The sequence below is a fragment of the Jaculus jaculus genome, chromosome 14, assembly GCF_020740685.1.
Source record: "Jaculus jaculus isolate mJacJac1 chromosome 14, mJacJac1.mat.Y.cur, whole genome shotgun sequence".
In the NCBI taxonomy this organism is placed as follows: domain Eukaryota; kingdom Metazoa; phylum Chordata; class Mammalia; order Rodentia; family Dipodidae; genus Jaculus; species Jaculus jaculus.
In genome coordinates, this window is record NC_059115.1 from 21,196,329 (window position 1) to 21,220,196 (window position 23,868).

At 52.1% G+C, this 23,868-nt stretch overlaps 1 protein-coding gene across 1 annotated transcript; it reads right to left on the reverse strand.

Annotated features, from left to right (window-relative positions):
• Nucleotides 1-1,815: 1,815 nt before the first annotated feature.
• Nucleotides 1,816-23,293, reverse strand: Kash5 (KASH domain containing 5). The gene is made up of 18 exons (XM_012952156.1): nucleotides 23,245-23,293; nucleotides 18,898-18,999; nucleotides 18,445-18,631; nucleotides 17,979-18,043; nucleotides 16,844-16,910; nucleotides 16,468-16,629; nucleotides 15,971-16,088; nucleotides 15,637-15,687; nucleotides 8,135-8,212; nucleotides 7,833-7,889; nucleotides 7,555-7,614; nucleotides 6,974-7,038; nucleotides 6,803-6,887; nucleotides 6,379-6,474; nucleotides 3,754-3,795; nucleotides 2,472-2,533; nucleotides 2,274-2,390; nucleotides 1,816-1,957 (listed from the first exon to the last, which is right to left on the reverse strand). The coding sequence occupies exons 1-18, from the start codon at nucleotides 23,285-23,287 to the stop codon at nucleotides 1,816-1,818; spliced, it is 1,599 nt and encodes a 532-aa protein (XP_012807610.1). The 5' UTR covers nucleotides 23,288-23,293.
• Between the last annotated feature and the right edge of the window lie 575 nt (nucleotides 23,294-23,868).

The window sequence follows — 23,868 nt, forward strand, 5'->3', positions numbered from 1 at the left end:
GCAGCCCGCCGCGCCAATAAAGACGCTACACTCGGGACTGCGCCTCCTTCCTGCCGCCGGTGCGCGTGTGTTTGGGTACGCGAGCGCGTACGGGCCAGGGTAGCCCCGCCACCCGGTCTCCTCTTCCCAGCTCTGTCTCCTTTGCCCCAGTCCGAGGCCCTCGGCTCCCGCCCGCGCTCCTCAGCTCCGGGATCCCAGTAGCCCTCGGGGTCCCTGCCCTTCTCTAGGGCTCTTTCCTCTGGGGGTGTCTGTCCTCCCTCTGGATTCCTCTCCACTCCCTTGAGGGTATCCTCTCATCGCTGTTTCCTGCTCCGAACGTCCCCGCCTTCCAATCTGGCTCTGACATTTCGGGGCTTCTTGACCCCCAGCTGCCTAGAGGGCGGAGGGAATTATGAGAGCGCAGCGCGGCCCACACTAAAGGGACAATTCTTCGTGCTGTAGTGAGGACCGCAGGCGGAAGGAGACAGACCCCAAGGGACCCCAGTCGGGAGGGCTGAGAGGGCGGCTACAGGTGAAGCTATTAAGCCTGCTCAGAAGCCGACGTCCGCCTGTCAGTGCGGACCAGGCAATTCCCCGCGGGTGGGGCACAGAACGAGCGGACAGTACTCTGATTGGCCTAAAGAGGGCGGAGCCTCGCGCGCGGAGAGGGGCGGGGCCAGCGCGGTGGTGGGAGAGCTGTCCCTACATTTGCATTTCCGGAGACGGACTGAGTCCTAATTGGCCCCCAGGCTGTGCGGGCGGAGCTTCCCCAATGTGTCAGTCAGAAGTGACTGCACCAAGAGGGAGTAACTGCTCCTAGCAAGCTTGCCAAGATGCCAGAGCTAATGAGGCATCCGGATCTCTAGACACTTCCTGTGTCTCCTCACACTGGGTCTTTTCCAACCGCTCGATCCCCACAGACCCATTCTTCTGCCCGTGTCAACCTCTGCTCACCACAACCCACTCAACTCGCCTTTCAAAACTAAAACACGTGTTACCTACTTTATTCTTGGGGAGAGTTCTCTGAACAAGCCCAGTGGCAGTGTTGGGGGCTGGGCAGAGGAGGTGCCCGGTGAGGTTTGGGGGATAGGGTTTCTGATCTGTACTCCCCCCTTGTGTGTCTATCTTCCCAGGGTGGAAGGGGCTCTGAGCATCATAAAGCTGATATGGTCAGTGTGGGCGAGGGTGAGGCCTCTGTGGGAGGCTGAGTCAGTGCTGGCCAATCCAGGCTCCCACCCGTGTCTGGATGGCTGGAGCCGGGTGGGGTAGTCAGAATGAAGGAAGAGTCTAGGAGCCCCTTTAGAACAGCCTGGCAATGTAGGGGGCTCAGGTTGCAAGTCAGCTTTCTGCAAGTGGCCCCAGTTTGGGGGAAGCATGCCCTGTAGGGTTTTTTAGAGATCTGAGTTGCCTCTGCAATAGACACTCACCAGCATACACCCTGACTGGCCATTGGATCTCACTTGCACAAGCTGGTGCCCAGCGCAGAGGGAGGGGCCTCCCCCAGAGCCCCAGTGTCTGGCCTCCCTTACAGCAAACCAGACATGAGCCGGCTGGTGGCTCTAGGAAGACCGCAGCTCTCTCTGCACCTGTAGTGTGATGGGGGAAGCTACCCTTGTGGCCTCCTGAGGACAGAAGGACTCAGGGAGACAACTATCCTCCTCCACACTTATTTAGTGAGGAGATAACTCCAAGAGAGAAGCTATTATTGGGTGTTTTGCTATTGCTTACAAACAGAGTTGCCAACAGTAGAAAATCAGGAGTTGTTAAAAGCAACACAGGGATGTGGGTGCTGTGCACAGTTACAGCAGGGGGCAGATTTTTGCTGGGGAGGGTGCTTCACACTGGTGGGGGCTGCAGGTAGTAGAGCTGCAGGTGTGGCCAGGTGGGCGGTGGGGTCTGGCCGAGCAACAGGACAGAGAGTAGCAGCAGCAGCAACAGGCCCAGGACTGGTGCAGGGATCAGCGGGTGCTGAGTGACCCTAAGGGAGTCAGGGGAGGCTGAGGGAAGATCACAAGGAGCCACAGTCTCCCAGATGCCTGACAGCCCTCCTATTTTGAGACAGGGCTCCAAGTAGCCCAGCCCAGCCTTAAACTCCCTGTCTCCAAGAATGACCTTGAACTCTGATCCTCCTGGCTCCACTTCCCCAGTACTGGGATTATAGGTGTGTACCACCATGGATGGTTTATACAGTGTTGGGGATCAAACCCAGGGCTTCCTGCATGCTAGGCAAACACTGTACTAATTGAGCTATACCCCCAGTTCTCCTGCCTTCTAGAAACACCTGGAGGGCACACCTGAGGTGCTGGGGAGGTTGGGGGCACAGGCAGTGCTGGGCCCAGGATCTCCTGATGGGGACCAGCTCTGTCACCACAGGCATGAGGGCTTGCTGAGGCTCCCACAAGGTTGGGTGGCTGCAGGACATAAGGGATGGCATCACTGCTGGGCTTCTTTTCTGTTGCTAAGTCTTTTCCTGTTCCCATGGCTCCCTTTACCTGTCAGGAGGGCTTTCTGGGCTATCTCCATGGTGGTCTCTCAGAGGAGTGGAGGAACCAGCCTGGGAGGAGAAAGGACATGACACACTTGTTCCAGTTTGCAATGGGAGAGACTCTGGGCCAGCTCCTGGACATTGCCACACAGGAACTGTTGGGCACACAACCAGGCTGGGCTCCCACTTCTGCAGTTTGTAGCCCATGTCCCTGGGCAGGTGGCTGTACCCCCTCCATGCCTCACCTTCCCCATCTGCACAATGACAATCCCCACCACACAGAACTAATGTGGGGACTGAGTGAAATCAGAAACTGGGCAGGGTCCAGCAGAGCCTGGTACACTAGAGCATACTCAATTAATGGTGGGAACTACTCAGCATTGTCATCTCCACTCCCCACTGGCCTCAGAACTTTCTAAGTGCAAGGGTAGGCATTGTCCCCATGCCGGGCCAAGTGTAGCTTGGTCACACTTTGGACATCTTGCACAAGTCCCTCCCATTCCTGCAGGCCTGAGCATCGCCCCCGCCACCACCCCACTGCCCATGTCTCTCTGCAAGGGCTACCTTGTATGCAGGTCTGTGCCTCCCTACTACACATCTGCTCCACGTATGATGACCATACAATAATAAGCCAATGACAAGCCAAGGCTTCCCAGCACTCTACTGTTTGCATTGCCACCAACCACTGCTTATGCAGACCCAGGCCCGCACCTGCATCACATGCTGCTTGGCCCTGAGCAAGAACCCCTTAAAGAAAAGTTGTGTGGGGAGGAATGAGGGAGTTAGGCTTCCTCAAGGAAGGCAATTGTCAGGATAGGGATGGGCTGGCAGCTAGGCTGACTCCATACTCTGCCCTGGCATTTTTCAGCTGGACCCTGCCATAGGAAAGGGTGGAAAGTGCAGGGTAGAAGAGTGGAGGAGGGAGGAGTGGAGCAGAAAATGATGGAGAAGGAATGAAGGCAGGAAGAGTAAAGCAGGGAGACAAGGAAGAGCCCAGCCCTAGCAGGATGTCCAGGTCCCAGAGGCTGGAACAAAGTGGCCCTTCCTGTCCAGTAGAACATGTGAGTGTGCATGCTGCAGTGGGTGGGGGGTGCTGTGTGTGGCTGGGGTCTCCTGCCAGCATTCTGAATGCCTATTCCCCCAGCCCCACAACTCTCATTAGCTGCAGTGAAGGCCTCATGCAAATGATTAGTTTTCTTTTGCCAACTCCTAAGGAGTCAAGGTGTGGGATGGTTGTTGGGGACTGGTTTCTCAGCTTAGGGACAGGAGGAGTGCTGGAGGCTGCCTACCTGGATATGGCTCTCCTCTTCCTTCTCTTTGGCATCCTCCTCCTGTCGGCCAGGCAACCTGTGTTCAACAGAGTCACCTCAGGACCTCCCATCTGCCTAGTGGGGCTGCCAAAGCCTTTAGGCAGGCTCACAGTACACACCAAGCCTGTATGTACTTTTCAGGGGACCGTCATCAAATCCTCGAGGCTGTGACCCCAAAGGCTAAGGGGCCTCTTCATCTCTGCTTTCTTCACTGGCCACTGCAAGGAACCAAGGGCTCTGGATTCACCTCACACCAGAGATCCCAAGGCATGTTAGCTTGCTGACAGTCCTGCTGGTGGGCAGTGTCATTTCTTAGTCTGGGTTATACTGGATCTTTTGGGGACTGCAGCTCCAGATCAAATCTCACCATCCCTGGAACCCAACCTGGTTCTGCAGCACCCAAATCACATCCCTATGAATATGTGTGCTGGCCCATGTCTTCCTAGGCACTTCTGTGGAACCGCTGGCCTCCAGCTGCCCAGGCTGATGGCCCCACAGGGACCCAGATGTCCTCCCGACCAGCCTCTGCCTCACTGGGGACCAGGAATCTGGCCCTGCAGGTGCTATCACCTAGAAGTCTTTGGGACACAGTTGTTCTTCAGCCCCCTGCCAGGCTTGAAGCCCATCTCTGTCCCATCACACAACTGTCAGAAGCCCTGGTGTGAGACCAGGCAGACCAGTTCCCCACCCCCACCCCACCAAAGTCAGGCCCAAGCACTGAACCTCTAGGGGCCTTCAGTGTTTGCCACCCCAATCTGGCTTCCACCCACCTCCAGCCCTGAAGAAATGTAGCCAATTCCAGTCTGCCCTGCTGCGTCAGCCCCTTCCTTCCTCCATTCAATGACGCAAGGGAGGTCACAGCTCTGAGCCCCCAGCCCTCCCAAGCCCAGCTCTTCCAGACAGTCCAATTAGAGGCTGTAAGGGGCCTCATTAGCTGTGGCAGCCAGAGCCTGGGGGCGGCACCACAGGAAGCTGGAACTGGCCATCCAGCCATCTAGTATATTCTACAGCTCCAGGGTCTGGAGCCATCCCACAACTGCAACAAGGCTGGATTTCCAGCCAGCCCAGGCTCCTGACAGCTCCTCCATCAGAGAACAAGGTGGGATTGGGACTGAGATTGGGCCCAGAGTCTGCTGCTTCTGGATCCTGTAGGGTCTCCGAGCTTGTAGGAGCCTTCATGAGGCACCACCTGGGTCCTTCACCTATGCTCACAGGCTCACAGAGGGTCCAGTGAAGGAACTGTCACATCTCATGCCTTGTCCTTTGGGCCACCCCGTGAGGTCAGTGTCCTCTGCGGATCGTGTTGAGGACAGGGCCAGAATGAAAGTCCCCAGGTTTAGGGTGCCCTTGGGTAGAGATGAAGGAGTGGAGGGGCATGTGACTCCTTCAGGGCACTTCCAGTCCTTGTACTTTAAATACTCAGAACCAGGGAGGGTCACCTGAGAGACAGGGATGGCTCAAAGAAAGACACTCCTTACCATGTCGATGGTGTTCTGCTTCCTTCTTGAGTGCATGCTGCCTCTTCCTGGAAAATTCCCTGTGGAACACCAAGGTTGGGTCTTCTCAGCCTCTTCCCACTGACAGCTGGTAACGTACTTCCACAGTCCCAGCCCAGTGCTCTATCCCCAGAGGACCAGACCTGCATAGATGGCCTCTCTGGCTCACAGGCTCCACTTGGGACTCCCTCTCATCCTCAGAAGAAAGAAACATGATGGATGTTCTTGAACCTACCAAACCTCTTCCCCTGAAGAACAGGGAGCCAGGCCCCAGAATGCCTCATGGCCCTCCTACCAGCCTGAGCTTTGAGAGAGCTTAGCACAGACTCCGGTTCTGTCTCTGGCTGGCCCCCTGCTCTCCTCAGGACCCAAGGCCCTGTTTTCTCCAGAGAAATCAGGTTGGCACCTGTGACCTCAGGCACCAATCTGACAGGCAGGTTTTGGGGGGGTGGGGCTTGAGATAGGGTCTCACTCTATCCCAAGCTAACCTAGAATTCACTCTATCCAGAGTGCTGAGACTACCGGCATGCACCACCACACCTGACTTTCCATCTTGTTATTTTGAGACAGAGCCTTTCATTAAACCTTGAGCTCACTGATTCATGTAGACTGGCTGGTCAGCAAGCTCCAGGGACCCCCTTGTCTCACCTCCCCAGTGCTGAGATTACAGGTATACACCACCATGCTTGGTTGTATGTGGGTGCTGGGGATTGAACTCATGTCCTCTCGTTTGTTTGGGAAATACTTAACTGAATGAGTCATTTCCCAACCCCTAAGCTTTTCTTATAGGTGCCTCACATTGAAAACACGAATTCCTCACAAGCTCATATGATGACAGGATGGAAAACTTATATTCCTACAGTAGAATTTAAAACAAGGGAATCCCTGCCAGGATTTTCTAAAACACAAGACAACAAAGGCCACAGGCTAGTTTTCCATAGCTGTGCTCAGTCCTGTCAGCCACATCTCTCAAAGGTCTGTGTGGTATCCTATCTTCTTGTGGATGCATGTCTAGCACACAGCAGGTCCCCAGGAAACATATCCCCACTGACTGGGGACATTCAAGACATGGAGGGGGCCAGCTGGGTCAGAGCTCCTCACTGCTCACCTGTTGTCCCACAGGGTCCCCAGAGGGACATTCAGCCTCCTGCCATTGCCACACTCCACACAGGGGACTGGAGAGGCCAGTGCCTGTTTCCTGCTCCTGAGAAGGAGAAGTGCCTGAGCACAGGTAGGGCCAGAGCAAGGTGGGGTATGGTGGGATGGTCATGGAGGTGGCCTGGGGCGTGGGACAGGCTCAGAAGGTATTGGCAAGGTGGAAGGAGATGATCTTGGGGGCAATGGGACAGGTGGAGCTTGGATCTGAGGCAGGGTAGGCTGGAGAAGAGCTGACTGTGGGGAGTTTTGGGCAGACGTTTGTGTTAGGGGTCCTCAAGTAGACCAATGACACAGTGCCAGTGTGGGGAGATATTGGAAGTTTCTGCCTTGGTGATCTCCAGATCTCCAGAACATTCCACAGATACTGGGCCCACCTGCCGGATAGCCTGGATCTCCAAGCCCAGTGATGGGGACAGCGCCATGGTCCAGCCTGTTCTTCCTGCATCAGCTCCTAGCAGCCTGGTCATAAAGATAGAGGGCAGACTGCCTCCAGGCCTGCATGCCCTGTGGTGTCCACCTGCCTGCCTGGCTCCTCCTCTACTCACTCATCTGGGCTCTCCTGGCTCCGACTTAGCTGCTCTTCCAGTTGTGAGATCTCCTGCCTCAGCTCCTGTGAGGAAAGAGGAGTATGGGGGCACCTGGTGTCACTTTGGGCAGCTCTCCAAGGGCCTCTCCACTTCTCAGACAGTTATCACCAAGGGACAAAGAGAAGAATCATGGACTGAGACTTCAGAAGCCCAAGAGAACTAGAGTACCAGGAAGCCAGGACATAAGCCAGTCCAGGGACACAAGGAAGGAAAAGGCAGAAGCAGAAGACACCAGTGAAAGACTCATGAAGACCAGAAAAGAACTGCTCATGGAGATGAAGACTCTGCCTAGAGGGAGACATGCGCTTCCCTGAGCCTGGCAGAGACAAAAGTGGAAAGACACCCACAGAGAATAAAGCTGAGTGGAAGACAGACACCCTGAGGGAGGGAAGGAGTGAGGAAGGAAGGAGCAGAGAGTGAAGATACAGATACAGATGGGAAAGCCCAAGTCCAGCAGGGAGGGAAGCAGTGGATGTGTAGACTCCATACAGATGGACAGATAGAGGTGCCCCTGAGTGGCTATTCCTGGCCACCATTACCTGGGTGGTGGTTCTGTATTCCTCCAAGCTCTTGGCTAAACTCTCTGCATGACGAGTGCGCTGGGAAAGCCAAAAACCTACTGAGACTGGGCCCAGCCCCTCAAGGATTCTGATGGGGGACATGTTGGGGCAGTGAAAGGAGAGGCCAGGGCAGAGATGCCTCAAAAACCCTCAACCTCTCTGGGCTGGGTGGACTTTTCCAACCACCCCAGGCAGGGGTCAGGCAGGCAGATGGAAGGCATGCTGGGAGGCAGGCCCATTCTCTTCCTGCCCCTCACCTCTGAGAGGATGGCTTCACGTTGGCAAATGAGTAGTTCACATTCACAGAGCTGCCGCTGCCAAGGAAGGAGGACATTCATCTCTGTGCTCAGCCTCCCTCTCCCACTAACCTGTCTTCGCACCCCCCACCAGGCCTCTCTCAGCCTTCAGTGACAGCTCTGAATATCAGCAGCCCAGCTTCCCTGGGAGACCCTGAAAGCCAGATGGGTGGCCCAATAGAAGTGCTTGCTCTCAGCAGCCACAGTGGCTGATGTGGATCCTGGGGAAAGTAGGCAGCTTCCAGGTCCTGGCTGGACAGCACCTTCAGAGCATCCTTCTCTGTGGCCAGCTCCTCACTCCGCCTCTTCACACCATCCCGCTCCACCAGCAGCTTCCCATTCTGGAGGGACAGACAGCCCGGGTCACGGTCATGCTCACGACAGCAAATGATGCTAAGGCAACTGCTGAGAGGTCACTCTACATTCTATGTACATTGGCCTCTTCTAGGAATGTCATCAGTTCCTAATTCCTCCAAGCAGTCTGGAAGGACCTCAACTAGAACTTCTTTAAGGGTGGCTTCCCTACCAATAAGAGAGACAAAACAGGACCTACCTTACAGTGCCTGTCACCATGAATCACTTCTAAGGGCTCTGCTTGTGCATATTCTTTCTCCCCATTTTAAATTATTTATTTATTTGAGAGAAAAGCAGATAAAGAGAAAATAGGCGCACCAGGGCCTCCTGTCACTGCAAACGAACTCCAGATGCATGCACCCCCTTGTGCATCTGGTTTATGTGTGCCCTGGGGAATCAAGCCAGAGTCCTTTGGCTTTGCAGGAAAACGCCTTAACCACTAAGCCATTTCCCTAGCTCCTTTCTCCCCATTTTAAAGATAAAGGCTACTCAGGCACAGAGGGAGAGAGTTGAGTAACTTGCCCCAGGTCACAAAGGTAGTACTCATGCCAATGAATGTTAATGACCACAAACATTTAGAGTTGTGTCTCCAAGTCTGGCATATACTAGATATTTGACAAAATTAAATATATGAATTTATATAAATATTTAAATAAACTTACATTATTCATTTTATAAAATACTCAAAAAAGGGGCTGGAGAGATGGTTTAGCAGTTAAGGTGCTTGCCTACAAAGCCAAAGGACCCAGGTTTGATTCCCCAGGACCCACGTAAGCCAGATGCATAAGAGGGCACATGTATCTGGAGTTCGGCTGCAGTGGCTGGAGGCCTGGCACACCCATTCTGTCTCTATCTCTATCTCTGTCTCAGTCTACCTGCCTATTTCTCTCCTGCCTCAAATAAATAAATAAATAATAAAACTTTAAAAATACACAAAAAGTAAGAACAGTACAATGAACCCTATATGTATGCATTTTTATTTATTTATTTTTTTTGGGGGGGGGGTTTCCAAGGTAGGGTCTCTCTCTGGTCCAGGCTGACCTTGAATTAACTATGTAGTCTCAGGGTGGCCTTGAACCATGGAGATCCATCTACCTCTGCCTCCTGAGTGCTGGAATTAAAGGCGTGTGCCACCACACCTGGCCATATATATGTACTTTTTGGATACTCTCAATAAGTAGCCCAGGTTGGCTTTGAATTTGTGATCCTCCAACCCTAGCACATATATACAATCTGATTTCCCAGCCTCACTTGTTCTATGCAGGTACTCAGTTTATTTATTTATTTGACAGAGAGAAAAAAAGAGGCAAAAAGGAAGAGAGAGAATGGACACCACAGCCTCCAGCCACTACAAACAAACTCATGCATTATCTTGTACATCCAATCCAGCTTTATGTGGGTACTGGGGAATGAAACCTGGGTCCTTTTTTTTGCCAACAAGCGCCTTAACCACTAAGCCAGGTCCTTGACTACTAAGTCATGTCCTCAGTTTTGATCTTAAAAATTTTTTTTGTTTGTTTTGGTTTTCAAAGTAGGGTCTCACTCTGGTCCAGGCTGACCTGGAATTAACTGTGTAGTCTCAGGGTGGCCTTGAACTCATGGCAATCCTCCTATGTCTGCCTCTCGAGTGCTGGGATTAAAGGTTGGGGCATCATACCTGGCTAAATTTTTGTTGTTGTTTTTTTAAAAAAATTAATTAATTTATTTATTTGAGAGCGACAGACACAGAAAGAAAGGCAGATAGAGGGAAAGAGAGAGAATGGGCATGCCAGGGCTTCCAGCCTCTGCAAACGAACTCCAGATGCGTGCATCCCCTTGTGCGTCTGGCGAACGTGGGACCTGGGGAACCAAGCCTCGAACCGGGTCCTTAGGCTTCACAGGCAAGCGCTTAACCACTAAGCCATCTCTCCAGCCCTTTGTTTTGTTTTTTGAAGAAGGGTCTCACTGTGGCTCAGGCTGACCTGGAATTCACTATGTAGTCTCAGGGTGGCTTTGAACTCATGGTGATCCTCCTACCTCTGCCTCTTGAGTGCTGAGATTAAAGGCGTGTGCAACCACGCCCGGATAATTTTTTTATATTATTATTATTTACTTCAGAGTAAGATAAAAAAAGAGAGAATGGGTGTGCCAGGGCCTCTGGCCGCTGCAAATGAACTTCAGATGTATGCACCACCTTGTGCATCTGGCTTACGTGTGTCCTGGGGAACAAACCTGGGTCCTTTTGGCTTTGTAGGCAAGCACCTTAATAGCTAAGCCATCTCACCAGCCCAAGTTTTGATCTTCTTTCATCCATACATACCCTTTTTCTTACCTGACTAAAGGACTTTAAGGTGAATCCCAGACATATTTCATCTGTAGCGCTTCCAGCATTCACCCCCACCCTATACTCCCAACTCACTTCTAGCAGAAGCACAGAAAAACCAACAGTGACCCCTTGCATGGTATTGCCACCTTCAACATGGGCTGCTGAGAATCTGGTACCTCACAAAGGCCTTACACAGTCTGAAGGAGGACACCAACAAGGCCAACCTGCTTTTGTTGGATGGTGTCATATCTTTTTTTTTTTTTTTTTTTTTTTTTTTTTTTTTTTGCAAGCAGAGAGATACTGAGAGGGAGAGTGAGTATGGGTATGTATGCCAGGGTCTCTAGCCATAGCAAACACACTCCAGATGCAAGCACCTTTGTGTATCTTGTTTTATATGGGCCCTGAGGAATTGGACCCGGGTCATTAGGCTTAGGAGGTAAGTGCCTTAAACAGCTGAACCATCTCTCCAATCCATGGTGTCATATCTTTTAAGCTAGCCTTAACTCTTCCTGTGATACTGTTTAGACCCTCTTACTGTGATAGACACCAGTCCATATGTCTTACAGAACTCTGGCTCCCTATATGTTGCTCATCCTTTTCACTTCTTTTTAAAAATTTATTTATTATTTGACAGAGAGAGAGCAGGTGGAGGGAAAGTATGGGCATGCCAGGGCTTCCAGCCACTGCAAACAAACTCCAGATGCATGAGCCCCCTTGTGCATCTGGCTAACATGGGTCCTGGGGAATTGAACCGGGGTCCTTTGGCTTTCCAGGCAAACGCTTTAACCCCTAAGCAATCCCTCCAGACCTTCCCCCTCACTTCTTCTTCTATGTTCTGCATATCAAACCCATAGATGGCAGTGTCTGCACCAGTGCCCCTGACTGGCTGCCCTTCCCAGCTTTATACACAAAACTGAACTGAGAGGCTGAGACATGGCTAGGTCATGCCTCCATCTGTATGATGTCCAGCCCCACCTTTATGGCCCTCAGCTTCTCTTGCAGGCCAGATGCAGCCCAGATGCGAAAGGGGATAAGTATCACTCTGGCCCAAGGAGTTCAGGGGTCAGAAGTGGAGCAGCACTGGAGGCAGTAACTAGTGGTGGAGGCAGGTGAATGAGGGGTTTGTTGAAGAGGTCTCTGGGCTGCGCTGCCAGAAGAAGGACAATAAAACCAGAAGGCAGCAGCTGTGCCAGCTGCCAATGGAACCTAAGAACAAAGTGGCCTAGGGGCTGGGGAGATGGCTAACTGGTTAAAGGCACTTGCTTGCAAAACCTAACAGCCTGGAGTTTGATTCCCCAGTACCAACATAAAGCCAGATGCACAAAGTGGCACATGCATCTGGAGTTTATTTGCAATGGAAAAAGGCCCTGCGCACACATTTTCTCTTTCCCTTCTCTGCTTACCAATAAATAATTTACAAAATTAAAAAGTGGCCTAGGGGCTGGAGAGATGGTTCAGTGGTTAAGACACTTGGCTGCAAAGCGTAAAGACCTGGGTTCAATTCCTCAATACCCACATAAAGCCAGATGCACAAAATGGCACATGTATCTGGAGTTTGTTTACAGTGGCATGTGGTCTGGGCATGCCCATTCTCTTCCTTTCTCTCTCTCCTTGCAAATAAATAAAAGTGGCCTAAACCTTGTGTGGTGGCACATGCCTCTCATGTCAGCACTAAGAGGCTGAGGCAGGAGGATAGCTGAAAATAAAGGTCATCTTACATTCTATAGCAAGACCCTGTCTCAGAAAAAACAAAACAAGGTGCTAGAGAGATGGCTCAGCTAAGTCTGCTGACTAGGGTTCAATCCTGCATCCACCCATGAAAAGCCTGATGGGCATTCGTCTGCAGTGACAAGAAACCCTGTCACAACCATATGTATAAGTAAATAAAAATTAAAAACCAGCCAGGCGTGGTGGTGCATGCCCTTAATCCTAGCATTTGGTAGGCTGAGGTAGGAGGATTGCTGTGAGTCTGAGGCCACACTAAGACTACATAGTTAATTCCAGGTAAGCTTGGGCCAGAGTGAGATCCTACCTCAAAAAAGAAAAAAAGAAAAAAAAAAGAAAAAGAAAAAGAAAAGAAAAGAAAGAAAGAAAAGCCCAACTTGCAAGGCCCCTACGTACCCAAAGCCTGGCAGCTGCACCAGGCATATTTCAGGCATATCAAGCTGCCTCCCAAGACTGGAGGACAAACTCCTCCCCTTTTGTAGCCAGCAAGCCCCCAGGTCTTCCATTAGTGTCTAGGAAGCCTGGGCTGCTGGGTGAAGGGCAGAGGAAGGACTGGCAGGAATGCTGTGTCAACACCTGTCCACCTGCTGGGACCTGCAGGCCAGGCAGGGCTTGGCAGCCAGGAGTCCACTCAGAGGTCAGTGTCTAGTTACTCCACCTCAAGGCACTGTAACCTGAGAACTCAGCCTCTAGCCCTCCCTGCGGGCCAGCGGGAGAAGCCCAGAATAGAAGCAGTTTATTGAGCGCTGGGAAGCCCTGGCTGTACTGGCTGTGTGGGAGGAAGGGACCACAGCAGCCATTCACCAGGCTTCCTCCTCCAGCTGTTCCCATCTGAGGGAGGTGCTCCAGGAATGGGACAGATTTGGGAGGTCTGGCTGTTAGCTAACCCAGCAGTGTCCTCAGCCTTCCAGGTTGAAGGTCATGCTCTCTGTAGGTGCCCTTGCACCTGGAATATGTTAGGGGATCCTCTTCTGGCCAGTGGGTGAGTCAGATGTGTCAAGGGTCTTCTGGGAAAGCTTTTCCTTTTGATGGAAGAGTATGAGAAGGGAGCATGCTGGCACTGCCTCTCCTACTCTAAGCAAGAACTCATGTCAAAGCATGTCCAGCAGCCATCTGTGACAGTGAGATCACACACAGGGAAAATGGCAGTGATGGGGAAGCCTGGTGCTTGGAAGGCCGAAGCAGGTGGATCAGAATTTCAAGGCCAGCTTCAGCAACATCTCAAAAACCCCAGGGCTGGAATGTGGCCACTTGCCTAGCATATATAAGGCCCTGGGTTCCTTCCCCAGCACCACAAAACAAAACAACAAACAGAAAAAGCAGGCCACTGAGCCACCAAGCCCACCCAGAGGCCACCTTTAGACCCACTCTCATGGTCTTCTCTTCTGGCCCACAAGTGTCAGGCCCCTGATGTTGGGGAGCAATGTGGCTTCCAAGGCTGGTGTTGGTGAGCTGTGAGGAAGTCTGTCAGGGGGAGGGACACTATGGCCTTAGCTATCATGGCTGGTGCTACTGGCCTGTGAGGGAGCCACTCTCCTCATTCTTGTTTTTTGTTGTTTTGTTTTTCAAGGTAGGGTCCTACTCTAGCCCAGGCTGACCTGGAATTCACTATGTAGTCTCAGGGTAGCCTTGAACTCACAGTGATCCTCCTACCTCTACCTCCCTAGTGCTGGGATTGAAGGTGTACACCACCATGCTCACCACGCCCAGCTTTCCTCATTCTTAAAATGCTCTGGAAGATGCTGTCACACCCTGACTGGATTCAAGCCTCCCACAGCACTGCCATCCTGTCCAGAGGCCACAGACCAGTGGAAGAGGGCTGCAGTGGAAAGCTGTGGTGCAGACACAGGATGCAAGATTCAGGGGTCACAGCTCTGTCCAGCAGGTGGAGAACCTCAAGCTGGACTACAAAGTCAGAGAACAGAGGCCCCAAGCCCTGGCTAGCCATGGGGGTGGGGGAAAGATGCAGGAGCACCTCAGAGTCCCACGACACCTGGATGTCTTAGAGATCATCTCTCCAGCTAAGCCCAAAACAGGGCAGAGAAGGACAGGAAGGAGACAGTTGTGTGTGTGTGTGTGTGGAATTGAGCTAGGCTGTGCAGGTGTGGCCCATTCACTCACACAGGAAGCAGCCAGCCCTCCTCCATGGCCCTGGAAGGCTACAGAAATGGCCAAGAGCCCCACCCAAGCAAGGGAGAGGTTCGAGGGCAGCCCAGGCCTCCTGTGCCAGGATGATCAAACATCACATGTCTGTGAACAGCGGAGGACAAGGTTGAGTGAGGACGTCTGGTGCTGGAGCCTTGAGCTCCCATGGATCTCTTGCAACTGAGATGTCACCTTTTAGGGGAGGGCGTTGATGACATGATTCAATTAAAGAATTTCAGCTTCAACTGAAAAGATCGAAGTGGACCCAAAATGCTCTAAGGATCATATTTGGTCTTAGATGGAATAAAGAGACCTAAGTGGACCTTCCTATCAAAAAACCCTAGGGGAGAGACTTTCCCTCTCCTGGTTTCTGGAGAGGAAATGAAGGTTTTGGTGGGGCACTGGCCTAGCACAATCAGGTCATACACTTTATCTTCAGCACCGAAAAGAGGCAGCCAGTGACTGGAGAGAAGCCGTCCGCCAGAGGTGGTCTGTTGCACACACAGATGGGATAGTAACTCAGGGCTCACTGCAATGCCAGTTTTAAATTCTTAAAAAACTGCTTTGCAACTTTGCAGTGTTGGGATGAAGTGCTTTATCCTGGAGCTACACTGAGCTCTGGCCTGAGAACAAATATATAAATGATGCTAACCTTTTTTTTTTTTTTTTCCAGGTAGGGTCCTATCTAGCTCAGGCTGGCCTGGCACTCCTTCTATAGTCTCAGGCTGGCCTCAAATTCTCAGTGAGCTGCCTACCTCTACCTGTAAGTGCTGGGATTAAAGACATGTGCCACATGCCTGGCTTTTTTTTTTTTTTTTTTTTGGCAGAGTTATGCCTTGAACTCACATTCCTATTGCCTCAGCCTTCCATGGGTCAGGATGACAGGTGCCTGTTAGCTGGCTCACAGCAAGCACATTCTATGTGACTTGTGTCGGGACCTGCCAAGTGTCTTCTGATTTAGACCTCACACAGCCCAGAGGTGATGCCACTGCTTTGCTCACCTGGATGGTGAAGGCATGGAGGTGCAGAACAGAAAAATGTATCTTTGCTTACCCAGGTAGCATCAGAGTGAACCCAAACAACTGACCCCTGCCCCAGAGGCTCCTAATACGCTCTCTAGAATAGTCATATCCCTATGGGATGCCAAAGTCCCCTGTAGGTTGAAGCCTTTGGTTGTGGGGGACTGGGACTTGGGGGTCCAGCACTGGGCAGGAAGCCCTGAGTAGGATAGCTCACCTCCTCCTGCAGAGTCTCCACCTTGGCCACCAGGTGCTGCTGCTCCTTCTCCTGAATTCCGAAGGGGATAGGACATGGGTTCCAGCCTCTGTCTCATGCCCCCTCCCCAACCTGGGACAACTTGGGAGCATAGTCAGAACCTAGGTCACTGAAGGACAGGGTTGGGGAAGAGCTTCTTCTATTCTTTTGGTCATGAGAGGTGACAGGTAACCTGAGAAAGTGAGGGGCAGGATCTGGAGGAAGCTACGTGACCTCAGCCCCTTCACCTTTGCCATTCCACTGTATAGCCTGTTAGGCTGCTCTGACCCCAGGCAGGGAATGTGGCAGAACCCACCGTGTGCCGGGCCTGGGCCAGCAGACTGTGATTCTGCTCCTCCAGGCTCTTGGCCAGGGTTTTCAGGTCCTCCAGCTCTTCATCCACAGCCTTGGCCATTTGCAGAGCCTGCTGGGTGCTGCGGGATTGCATGAGTGTAAGCAGGAGGCAGGCAGAGATACAGAAAGGGGTATGGGGGAGGGGGGCAGTACTACAGAGAAATGCTAGATCAGGAGGGGATACAGGAAATAGAAATGATAGGACAGCTTGTCTCAGCTCTCATCTGAGGAAGGGGGACAGAGAAGAGGACTAGAGCAGCGGTGACAGGACAAGGCCCATGAGACAATAAAGAACCAAAGAGAATGACAAAGAGGGGAGGAGGAGAAAGGCCCCAACTGGACCTCAAAGGCTGGAAGACAGTGGGAGATCGAAGACAGGAAGGAACAGGGCAGGGTAATGCAGTACAGGCCCTGGTTGTCTATAGCACCAGGATGGGGACAGCAGGTACAGTCAGGCACCTGCGTAGCTGCTTGCGTAGAGATGAGATCTCCTCTCCAAGGCGAGCGGAGCCCTCCTCAGCTGTCTCCACACTGCGTTGCAGCTTGGCATTCTCCCCAGCCAGCCGCCGGTTGCTGAGTTCTAAGTCCTCCAGGCTGCTCAGCAGGTCAGCTGTGGCAGGCCTGGGCATAGCAAGGGTCGGATCACACCTTGGGCCCTGCTCCCTTCCTAGGTTTTGGGGTCAGGGCAGGTGCTGGTGATAGAAACAGGGCTCCTCTGGAAGGACAAACCCAAGCAACCCACCTCCACTCTCCTGAGCCCTCAGCAAGGCCTCTCACCCACACCCTTGCCCCTAGGCCTGGGTAGCTTGAAGGAAATGGGGTTGGAGTGTGGTACCACTCAGGCCTGGGATCTTCACCACCAAAGCTCTCCAGGTTGGCCGGCTCCTCAGCTTCTGAACGTTCTGGAGGAGACAGACAAGAGAGGCTGGACTCTCTCTGGTGACTTTGCATTCTGGAGTACCCTAGGACCCTGGGCTTGTCCTGATTTCCCTGCCTCTTCTCCTGGGCACCCTTGGCTGTAGTCACTCTTACCATAAAGGCTACCTGTTCATCTCTACCTTGAGCTCTGAGCTTCCTTCCATTCTTTGTGTGCAGACTGAGTGGTGCCTCAGTTTCCCCAAGTCATTCATCTCCCTGTCTCATCCTTTTCCCAGTCACTGGGCTCCTGGGCCTCTCCTCACCACCAATCTTATCTGTTAGAGACCAGCCACCCTGTGTCTCTATACTGCCTCTCCCTCCCCACTTCCCTGGCCTTAAAGTCACTCAGTGGATCCTTCCCTACTTGGCCCAGAGCTGGTCTGCCCTCAGCTCACAGCCTAGGACTGATGAAGGAGGCTCAAGAAAGTTGCAGTTGGGTTTTGCTTTTGTAAGACCACTTTTTTTTTTCCGAGGTAGGGTCTCACTCTGGCTCAGGCTGACCTGGAATTCACTATGTAGTCTCAGGGTGGCCTCGAACTCACGGCAATCCTCCTACCTCTGCCTCCCGAGTGCTGGGATTAAAGGTGTGCACCACCACGCCCGGCAAGACCACTTTTTAGTGGTGCTTTTCTAGGTGTGAGGTCATGGGCACCTGGCACTTTAACATAGGGATGACAGCCAAGCAGATGACTACTCTCAGGAAGGGAAAACAGGTCTGGGATGCATGTCATCTGGGGACTGGGAACCTGGCATAAAAGATGAAGGCGGCTCTAGAGTGCAGGCTGAATGGCCACTAAGGTTTCTGGTAGGCAGGCCTGTGCCAAGCACAGGCGAAGCAGTGAGGGCCTTGGGCTGTAGCTTCTACACTAGAGCTGGCTCTGGGAAGAAGAGATGGAAGGACAAGGGCCTATCCCACAGGCATCCAGAAATCCACCTATAGCTCCAGGCTGGAACAAAGGTCCTCAGGCCCTTTGCCTGGTAGGAAGGTAAGTGTGCATCCTGTACCCCTGCTCCATGGCTCCAGCCATGCCTCCTATAAATAGCAGGCTCACCAGATGGCAGGTGCTGAGAGGCCAGGGCTCCCCCGAAGGTGGTCTCTTCCATTGGCTCTAATCCCCTATATCAAAGGAATAAGCTTAGGCCCCCTGACGGCATTGCAGCCCAACCTACCCCTGCAGGGGACAGGGTGGGGGCATAGGCCAGGTGAGAGAGGGGTCTGTGGGAGGAAGGGGAGGCCAGATGGCTAGTGCCTGTCCAGATGGCAGGGCCTGGACTGTGGAAAGGCAAGCTCTCTCCATTATCAGCCCCTTCCATTTCTCTCCAGCACTCCCTCAGCCATCACCCAAGGCATGTGTCCTCAGACCCCTCTCCACTCCACATCTCTTCACATTTTTATTTTCAGCCTCATGCCAACCATTGCAGGTCTCTGGGTCTTACAGGTGCTGGCCTAAGCTGCCTGGTGTGAGATTAGACTTTAGGCAGGACTTCCTGAGGAGGAGGCTGGAGTTGCAAACTCACCCATGCAGCTGACAGGCAGCAATCCAGTCCCGCATGATGATCAGGAAAGTGTCCAAGTCCACAGTGGCTCCAGGACCCTCCCTGTAGGGGTCCAGGCTCTGGGCCAGTGTTTGGAGGCGTGTATCCTGTGAGTCCTGGCCTGTCACAGCCTCCAAGTAGGCCAACACGTGGGTCACCACCACCGTGCCTGGAACAGAACACAGAGAGGGAGGCCCAGGCTTGGAAGCAGGTGTCTATCACTGGCAGGGTTGTGGCACCTTGCCCATAGTGTGGCTGAGACACTGGGGCAAGCCTCATCCTGAGTTTTCCAACTGGAATCAGGACCCAGTCACCCCATTTCAGCACAAAGAGAAATCAAGGAGCACCACTCCCTCCAAGGTCCACGGTCCCCCTCCAGCTCTCCCATTAATTCTTTCTCCATACCCTTACCCCTGTCCTCCCAGTGGGCCCCACCTGTCTTATGAGGATCACAGGCTTCAAACATGGAGGTGAGGATCTGCTCCTCCAGGCTCAATGGCCCTGGGTCCCCCTCCTCAGGCTGCTCCCAGAGGAACACTGTGGAGAAACAAGGTTCCCTACCCTGAGAGATGATCCCAGAACTCTACCCCAGCTTTGTACAGGGGAGGAAATTAGTTGGGGGCTATTTGGGGGTGGGGCTGGTGGGGTGGCCACATGAAGGTCTTTTGAGTTACTGACCCACCATGTGGGTACCATCTTTCAAGCCAGAAAGTCTACCTTACTGTGCCCAATGGGTCTCAGAGCCAGATAACAGGCTCTGAGATCCGCCCTGCCTATTTTCAGACTTTCAGGCTAGGCTCAGACGGGGGGTAGTGGTGGGGGACAGCAAGAGAGGATCCTGGGAGAAGGCAAGGGTGATGGGACTCAAGAGCCAGGAACAATCCAATAAGGCACAGGCAGCTTGCATCGATCCTGCCAGCTGTATCTTCTTCTCCCAGCTGCCCCAGGGACCAGGTCCCTCCTCCCATATCTCTGGGCTTGTGTCATCTGAGCTTAATGAACCTAGGGCCAGGGTGTGGGGAGAGATGGGACAATACAGGTAGGGGGCAGTAGGGGAGTAGCAAGGAGCTGGGTTGCTGCTAGTCAGACCTCCTGCATCTGCAGGCTGGCTCCAAGCCTGTGGCTCACCACTTCTTCTAGGGTCTGTGTCTGGAAGCATGGCTGTATGGTGTGTGGGTGTGAGTGCATGTGTGTCTGTGCCCTATAGTCTGCTGCTGTATTCACATTGCCTGCACACAGCAGGTTCTCAACAAATGCTCCATAACACAGGAGGAGCGCTCTACTCCAGAAGCCTCTCCTGAGTCTGCAGGTAGCCTTCCAGGTCCCTCTCCTGCCCTAGCCCAGGCAGTGTTCATTATGCACAGGTCACAGGGTCAGTAGCCCAGGCTGGGGCTGTGGCAAGTAGTGGCCTCAGGGACTCAAGCTCTGCATTTCCACCTGCTTCTTCTCCCAGAAGGGACAGGAGATCTGGGAAGCTTCTGCATGCACTCAGTGACAGGACACTCTTGCAGCAGTTGGCAGGAGCCAGACCATTCTGAGCACATCATGGAACCATAGTTTGCTGCTAGTCTTAACCCATCTTACAGATGAGGAGACTGATGCAGAGAGAACCTATAAGCACTGGATCCTGTTTCTCAACCCTAAACCTCTTCCAGGGCTCTCTGTGCCCTGGCTTGGACCCAGGTTCATGGGTTCACCGTGGGAAGGCACAGTGGGGTCAGAGCTCAGGGAAGCAGGCTTCAGCTGTATCCTTGTTCCTCCTCTCCATTCTCCTATGCACAGATGAAGGCTCTGTGGCCCAGCCAGGATACTTGCCCACAACTGATCGGCTCGGCCATGTGCAAGGCTTTGAGGATCAGCACAGGTCTGTGGTCTTTTTCTGGGGTCTGGAGCAAAACATCCGTGTTTCTGCTGCCCTTATCTCCCTTCTTCACTTCTTGCCTCCCTGTTGCTCTTCTTTACCTTGCTCTCTGGATCGTTTTCCCCAGCCTCTCACCCACGATCAGCCTCTGTCCCTATGTTCTCTCCTTGTTTCTTTCCTTCTGTGCTGAGTTCTCAGACTCACTTTCTATTGGGTGTGTCCCTTGTCTTTCCCCCATATGAAGCCAGCACAGCCCTTGTAGGTAGTTCCTGGTGGCGACACGCCCTCTGCTGGTTCAAGCCAAATAAGATGATGGTCAGTTCCCAGCCCAACCGCCCTCTGGTGTCTGTTAAAGATCCTCCCACCTGGAATCTTCCAGGGGTCAGTGTTCAGGCTGTGTGAGGAGCCTCTGAAAGCCTGGAAGTCAGGGGTCCTGTTTTCCCCAACAGACTACATCTTCTAAGAGAGGTAGGCTTCCTCTCCTTCTTCCCTCATCATACTCAGCTCTCTCACTTAGTGTAAGAATTTCAGAAGCCAGGCATGGTGGCACACACCTTTAATCCCAGCACTCAGGAGGCAGAGGTAGGAGGATCACTGTGAGTTCGAGGTCAGGCCGAGACTACATATTGACTTCCAGGTCAGCCTGAGTTACAGCAAGACCCTACCTCTGAAAACCAAACAAACAAAAAATTTCAGAAATAGAGAAATGAGAACACAGGAGAAAAGGGATAGAAAGACAGCAGAGAAAGGAAAGGCTGGGGAGCAAGATAGGGGAAGAGAAGCATGGAGAATAGAGAGAGAATAGGATTGCATGGCATGGGGACAGAGGCTGGCGATGAGAGAGAGGACCAGACAGCACCTTCCTCCCCAACGCATCCACCCACTAACCTATTCATCCATTCATACACTTACCCACTACCCACAAGTCACTGGGTCCCTACTCTGTGTCAAGTACTGCTCTGAGGTAGTGCCAAGTGAGGAAAGTGCCTTGCTGTATGTGGCTCTCTCATTCTTGACCAGTGCCAAGTCAAACCAGGGCTTTGTAAAGTACACAGTAGATCATGAACTTTGAGAACATCATGAGAATATCATACTGTTTATACATAGAAACAATACTAGTTTGTGTGATAGTGTGTATAACTACATAAAATCCATTATTACCACTTACATTCACCTGTTTTATTTCATTTCACTCTATTTTTATTTTTTTTTTGAGGTAGGCTCTTGCTCTAGTCCAGCAAACATCAAAGTGCTACCACACCAGACCACTCTAATTTTTTGAACAGGATCTCACTCTGTAGCCTAGACAGACTGGATATGCAATCCTCTTGTCTCAGCTGCCTGCATGCTGGGATTGCAGGTGTGAGCAATCATGCCCAACTCTTTTTCCCTTTAACTTTATATTTATATCTGCTGTGTGTGCGCGCCTGTGGAAGTGTGCCTGTGCCATGGCACACATGTGGGTGCCAGAGGACAACTTTCAGAACAGTCCTTGCCTTCCACCTACTTTGAGGCAGGGTGCTCACTGCTCCATAGTGAGCTTCCAGGAAATTTTTAGTCTCCATCTCTCTTCTCACAGTAAGTGCACTAAGATTGCAAAAGCCTGTCACAGTGGCTTTTTTTTTTCAATTTTAATTTTTTTCTTTTCACAATTTTTATTAACATTTTCCATGATTATAAAAAATATCCCATGGTAATACCCTCCCTTCCCACCCATCCCCGCACTTTCCCCTTTGAAATTCCATTCTCCATCATATTACCACCCCATCTCAATCACAGTGGCTTTTAAATGAGGTCTGGAGATCTAAACTCAGGCAATCTGTTGAACTTTTATCAACTGAGTCATCTTCCCAGCCCCTTCTTTCCCTTTTAAATAATTAGAAGCTATATATGTGAGCTGGGGATGTTGGCTCATACCTATAATCCTGGCACTTGAGAGACTAAGGATGGGAGGAATGAGGAGTCAGGCCAGCCTGGGGTACATAGGAACATCTTGTCTCAAAATAACCAGAGTTGGGGACACAGGTCAGTAGTGCTGAGTACTTGCCTAGAAAACACAAGGCCCTGGTTTCCATCCCTAACTCTGTAAGGTGGTGGTGGTGGGGACACTACAGACAGAAAAACAACAACATGGATTGGGATATGGCTCAGTGGTTAAAGGCACTTGCTTGCAAAGCCTGCCAGCCTGGATTGGCCCAGATCCTATTTCCCAGTACCCACATAAAGTCATATTCACAAAGTGGCACATGTCTGGAGTTCTTTTACAGCAGCAAGAGGCCCTGGTACACCTATTCTCTCTCAAATAGACAATTTTGAAAACCAATGACAAAAAAGAGAGCTGGGTGTGTTGGCGCATGCCTTTAACCCCAGCACTTGGGAGGCAGAGGTAGGCCAATCTGAGAGCACACAGTGAATTCCAGGTCAGCCTGGGCTAGAGTGAGACCCTACCTCAAAAAAAAAAAAAAAAACAAAAAAAGAAAGAAAGACCGACACACAATTACCCACATGGCATAACAGTGTCATAGACAGTGCCCTCTATGGGTGGGAATATCAAGAGTGAGCAACCCACACTGCTTGTGGAGTTAGAGCTCTGAGAGACAGGGAGGAAGCAAACAGATGTCAGTGCTGGGAAGTGAAGTGAATGAAGCAGGCAAGGGGAAAGAGGTGATGGGCAGCTGTTTTACCCTAAGGAAGAGATGTTTCTGGTGATAACCTGGAGGTGAGTGAGCATGTAGTGATGGGGTAGTATGACCAAGGCCTTTCTTCTTACACAGCCCAAAGAAAATATGAGATTGTGGACAAGGCTTGCTCACTCCCACCCTGTCCAGCCACTCAAGCCACCTATCTCAAGCCCCAGCCTGATTCAATTCACCCCCAGATCCCTCTTCCTCTCCCAGACAGACAGGGCCCCAGACACCTACTTTCTGTAGCAGGGCCACTAGCCTGGCCTTCTGGAAGGTCCATGGGCCACTCCTGCCGCTCTGCAGATGCTGGTGAAGCTACCGGGGGACAAGAAATGGACGACTCTCCAAGACAGCTCCTGGAAGGATAAACAGAGGGATGGCTTTCCCAATCAGCCACCCTCAGGTGGGGACCTGCCCACCTGGGCTCCAGGCCCTCTGGGGTTCCCAGAACCTGTTTAGCATCCCTGCCTTTGCCTCATAACTACCGCTCCAACCTGTTTTTATAGATTGGAGGTATGGGACAGCAAAATGGAAGCCCAAGGAGTGGGCGCAAAGATCAAAGAGGGGCTAGTGAGTGGGGTCGTTGCTGCCCCTAAGGGGACAGGCAGCCTCTCCTCCCCACAACCTATTAAGTCTTCAGCCCAGCTACTCTACCTTGTGCCCTTCTCTCCTTCCCCACAGCCTGGTCTCATTCTCTTTCTGGACCCATGCTCTCTCAAGTTCCAGTCCATCCCTACAGGCCCCAGAGATGACTCTTCCTTCCCCCGTTCATTGTCCATGACTCCATAGTATCTGGAACAAAGCCTGGTTGGGTCTGGAAACAAAAGCTTCCGCATGCCTTTAATTCCAGCACTTAGGAGG